Genomic DNA, 4,538 nt, shown 5'->3' on the forward strand with positions numbered 1-4,538 from the left:
CAGCTGTCTCCTTCCTCCTTGCATTCTCCACCACTCTAACTCCTGAATGTGACACTTAGTCGTGGGGAAGCTCTTTTTTCATCTCTCTTACCGATTCGTCGGGCATGCTTTGGGCACAGGGTCCATTGCATAGCGGATCCGGGGCGAGTACCGCATGTCTTGACTCGAACGGGCACGTTCTTCCGTTTCCTTCTCTATTGATGGCGACTAAATGAGCTTGTATAGGTCGGAGACGCTCCGAATCAAACCATGGGTCGCGGCCGTTTCAAGCGCGGGTAGCATCGTCGTCAGCCTGCTCGGCGCATTCCTCTTCATGCGGTACCAAGCGCGGCGTGCGCTGCGCAAGGGACATGCCGTGTTTAAACAAGGCTCGAAGCAGAAAGAACATCGCAAGTTTTCGTTGCAGACGCTGGTCGAGCGAGATGCTGTGGACCAGGATGAGCCGTTTATGGAGGCACCAAGCGCAGAACTAGGCGAGAGCTCGATCGACTTCGCTCACTCTGCGGCTGTAACCCGAATCACTGCAAATTCAGGCTACGCGAACACTTCGGGCGACTCGGCCGAGGTTGCGCCACGGCGCACTCTGCCACAGCCAGTGCGTATCGTGCCGCTCGATGAGCACAATGCGTACCTGGACGACCGGGTGATTGACATCAGCTCCATGCGAGAGCTGGATCTCCCGCCGAGGTACTATTCACCGTTGGATGCCGGCTTTCAGTTTCACAGGAGTTCGCAGCGTACGCCTTCCAGACGCCCTCTGCCCACACCTCCAGAGCCGACATTCAGTATCAGCAAGGGAGCTGGACCTGTAGCATGAGCACCGCATTCATTATTTTTATTGTATTGCTAGTGGCCTCGCTGTGTCTTATAGCCAAGCTACGAGGGTTCAAGCGTTGTATCATACCAGCTTGCATTTTTCTTGCGAATACCGGACCCCTACGTATACTCTACAAACTCTGGACCCTTCGGCCATCTCGATAGTTCCGAGTGACATAGCAAATGGCAGCTAGTTCCTGGCAGATCAGATTTGGCACCGTTCTCTGCAAGAGCTTACAGATCCAGACGCTGTTTTCAATGGTCCCGTAGAGCCGAACGAGGCAGCCGAGTACGCCGCGTTCCGCAAGTGCAACCACAGGAACGAGAGCCTCCCCAGGATAGGATAGGCGAGCGACGTACCCACCAGTAAGCGTCCTGACTCTGGAATGGTTGCGGCTACTCGCTTGATGTCATAGAGAATGAGTACGAAGCGTGCTTGGAGGACAAAACGCGATACGATTTGATGTTTCATTATATACGCTACAAACTAGCCTTTCCAACCCCTCAGGTGCCGAGTATTGCAGCCACGTAGCATCACGATGGCCTCCTTACGTTTTGATAGTGAACTTGGGGCTGTAGTTTCCGGAGTCTCCAAACACTGTCACGGTGGATTAACATGCGACCGAACGGATAGAGTGTGGCAGGTGTTACTTACAGACAATGGCATAATCCGAGCCCGGAGCAGTATCAGCCGGGATCGTGATCTGGACAGAGCCAGCACGGAGATCGAATCCCTCGGCGAGTGGGTGCTCTGACAGACGCGAGGCCGGAGGTGAGAAATGAGAGCGTGTTTTAGAGGTCAGGCTTACGGTAATCCTGCAGGCCGTCTTTAGCAAGAACGACCTTGGAACCGTTACTAATGGACTCGGGGGCGTCCGAGGTGTCCCTGTAGTACGTCGCTCAGCAAACGAAGAAGAAACATGATATAGGAAATAGTACACACCAGGTAACAGTGCAGGTGCTCCCAGCAGTCCACACGGTGTCAGCAGTGGGGCATGTGATCTTCGGGACAAAAACCGTCATCTTGTCTTGTAGTATACGAGGGGATCTGTTGTGCGTTGGTGGTCTGGCAATGAAGAGTGCCGACACTATTTATACGCCCAACTGAGCGGCGAGTAATGCCCTTTGTGGGTACAACAACAGGGAGAAGACTTCGCAAAGCCAGCGAGCGACTCGCTTGCTCTGAAGAAGCTAAGCCTAAGCGAGAGTCAAGGTGGTCGATGGAGCACTGCATCGATCAGCCGGTTCCTCCGCTACACTGACGTACTCGCCTCGAAATACGTCTGCGACACGGCTAGAATCGTAGTAAATGGACATCGCTCTGGAACTGTGTATTAAGTACAGTGTTTGAAATCAAAAGCTCCACTCGTATACACCTTTGTCTACTGCTGTCGCTCAGCTGCTGCTCCCATTGATCAGGAAGAGGATCTAAATAGAGCTCCAATATCGAATATCGATTGCTGCCTGATAAGAGGACACGCTCACTTTGCAAGCCTTGAAACGTAACAAGAGCGCGGTAAATACTTTTCGCCGAGCTTCAGCTGTGCAACGAATCCCGCAAAGTTAGCGATGCACCATCCGCCACGCGAGCCAGACCCGGGGGTAGCCTGATCCCGCTCTGTTGCATTGTAGACAGCGTTGAGCGAGGCCTTACTGTCCCGGTCCACTCAAAACGTTTCAAAGTCAGGCGGCGCGGATCAAACCGCAGTCATATGTGAATTTGATGCTATTTGGCTAGCTTTGTGGCGTCCCGACACCCGACGCGTCGGTCTGACCCGCGTGAAAAAAGCGCTAAACCTGCTAGACGCGCTCCATCACGAGACGTGACGGTGTGACATCTCGTGCGCAGGGGCGCGTCTCGTGCTTGTCCTCATTCCACCGCGCCATATTCGCCTGACATTGTCAAAGCTGTCTTATGGCAGAAATAGACATCGAGGAGGTGAGGATTGCGACGAAGGATATTGTCCGCCAGGCTTCCGAGGACAATACACTGCAGTGAGTGCCCCGCACGCTTCAAACACGTAGGAACGAGCTGCTGAGTTGCGGAACAGCGAGATTACGCCGCGTCAGATTCGCCAGAGGATTGAGAAGCAGCTAGGTCTGAATGAAGGGTCCTTGGACGCGAGAGAGTTTAAGGATGCGGTGAAGGCTGTAACGGCAGAGGCCATGGTGCGTATCAGGCCTAGCAGCGTGTTGTTGGTCGTTAAAGATTGTCTCCATGTCATAGGAAGATCTGGAGAACGAGAGAGACTCTAAGGGCAATAGAATGGAGGCTGATGAGGAAAAGGGAGAGAAGGAGCCAGCGCCGAGCAAGAAACGCAAGTCAGATGCGGCTGTCGCAGAGAACAGAAAGAAGTCACGCGCCGAGAAGTCCGAGAAAGCCACCAGGGCAAGGGATCAACCCAGCTCTACCTCTACTTCGAAGTCGAAACCTAAAGATGGCCTCAAGAACCCGAAAGGTCAGAAGGTCGTGCGGTCTGCGGTACGAGTGTGGTCTCTGTGTCCCGAGGACAGATCGATGCTTGACCTAACATTTTCTAGTCAATTGTACCGTCCTCGGACGAGGAGGGAGATGACAAACCGAAATTAAAGTCTTCAAACGAAGTGTCTAGCCCAATCACCCAAGAGCCACCTACACCAGTGCGTGCGATCATGTGCTGCAATCTCTTTAGCGCTGAAATACAGCAGGCCGAGGGCTCCACGCAGGAGCCGACATCAGAAGTTGATGAGCCTGGTAGGTGTACCAGCTCAACTTATCGCGAATCGAACTCAGCGAAACGGCTGAACAGCATCGCGGCCAGAACCAACCAATCGGGTATGTTCAGCCTAGACTACCTCCGTCTTTCTGTGATGCTGAACATTGTGGGCGCATGTAGCAGCACGCTCGCGATTCTGAAGACCAAGACGAAGTGCCGAAGCGCAAACGGGGGAAGAAGGTAGATGTAAGTATGATTTTCTGCACGTCGGTCACCATCGGAAGTTGATTGCATCCGGCAGGAATCTTCGAAGGTAAGCGATTGAACTTATCATATGATACGCATATAGTCAACTGATAAGCTGTAGAAGGCCACCACAGGCCGCAAGCGCAAAGCGAAAGACGTGGATGAGTCGCCGCAAGACGCAGAGATCAAGCGTCTCAAGGTGCTGTTCTCCATACTCCCACCAACGCAGGCACACGCTTACTACTTCTGTCTTTGCATGCCCGAAGTCTTTTGTGACCGCCTGTGGCACGCGCAAGGTGTGGAGCAAAGAGTTTAAGGACATCATGGACGACAAGAGCGGGCAGATCCGCCGGCTTAAGGCTCTGCTTACCGAGCTCGGCATGACGGGGCGCCTAAGTATGGAAAAGGCGAAGGCGATCCGCGCGGAGCGCGAGCTCGCACAGGAGTTGGGTGCGTTTCCTGCCCCGTCTATCACGGTGCGTGCGTGCTGACCTGGAGACGAAAGAGGATGTGAGAAACTTTGAGAAGGCGGTGGTCAATGGTCCCACCGTGCCAGGGCGTACGAGAACAGGACAGCCTCCGAAGCAGATGGATGGGTCCGACGAAGAAGCGGAGAATGAGGCCGTTCCAACGAAGAGACGGGTGAGTTGACACCCACGGTGCTGTGCACATGTTGACTGATGGTTGCCCGTCCCTCCTATTACTGATATTATGATATGTGTCATGTGTCACACAGGCGCCAAATGCACGTATGAGCATCATGGCGTTCTTGGGTGACCA

General features: G+C 53.7%; 3 protein-coding genes across 3 annotated transcripts in view; 2 read left to right on the forward strand and 1 right to left on the reverse strand.

Moving 5' to 3' along the window:
• The first annotated feature begins 235 nt into the window (after positions 1-235).
• Positions 236-940, forward strand: PHACADRAFT_263967 (uncharacterized protein). Its single transcript, XM_007400808.1, has one exon. It carries the CDS (start codon positions 314-316, stop codon positions 815-817), a length of 504 nt encoding a protein of 167 aa, XP_007400870.1. The 5' UTR covers positions 236-313; the 3' UTR covers positions 818-940.
• Positions 941-1,363: 423 nt separating this feature from the next.
• PHACADRAFT_263968 (uncharacterized protein) lies at positions 1,364-2,466 on the reverse strand (the record flags this gene model as incomplete). Its single annotated transcript, XM_007400809.1, has 6 exons — positions 2,302-2,466; positions 2,193-2,244; positions 1,760-2,137; positions 1,626-1,702; positions 1,472-1,567; positions 1,364-1,414 (listed from the first exon to the last, which is right to left on the reverse strand). The coding sequence occupies exons 3-6, from the start codon at positions 1,837-1,839 to the stop codon at positions 1,365-1,367; spliced, it is 303 nt and encodes a 100-aa protein (XP_007400871.1). The 5' UTR covers positions 1,840-2,137; positions 2,193-2,244; positions 2,302-2,466.
• Positions 2,467-2,731: 265 nt separating this feature from the next.
• PHACADRAFT_166282 (uncharacterized protein) overlaps positions 2,732-4,538 on the forward strand; it is a gene marked incomplete at both ends in the record, with an annotated part of 2,272 nt that continues 465 nt past the window's right edge. The window contains 8 exons of the mRNA XM_007400810.1: positions 2,732-2,811; positions 2,868-2,985; positions 3,044-3,298; positions 3,358-3,456; positions 3,696-3,758; positions 3,880-3,957; positions 4,025-4,208; positions 4,264-4,299. Coding sequence (XP_007400872.1) covers positions 2,732-2,811; positions 2,868-2,985; positions 3,044-3,298; positions 3,358-3,456; positions 3,696-3,758; positions 3,880-3,957; positions 4,025-4,208; positions 4,264-4,299 — 913 coding nt within the window. The remainder of the gene's footprint in view (positions 2,812-2,867; positions 2,986-3,043; positions 3,299-3,357; positions 3,457-3,695; positions 3,759-3,879; positions 3,958-4,024; positions 4,209-4,263; positions 4,300-4,538) is intronic.

The sequence above is a fragment of the Phanerochaete carnosa genome (genome assembly GCF_000300595.1).
Source record: "Phanerochaete carnosa HHB-10118-sp unplaced genomic scaffold PHACAscaffold_11, whole genome shotgun sequence".
NCBI lineage: Eukaryota > Fungi > Basidiomycota > Agaricomycetes > Polyporales > Phanerochaetaceae > Phanerochaete > Phanerochaete carnosa.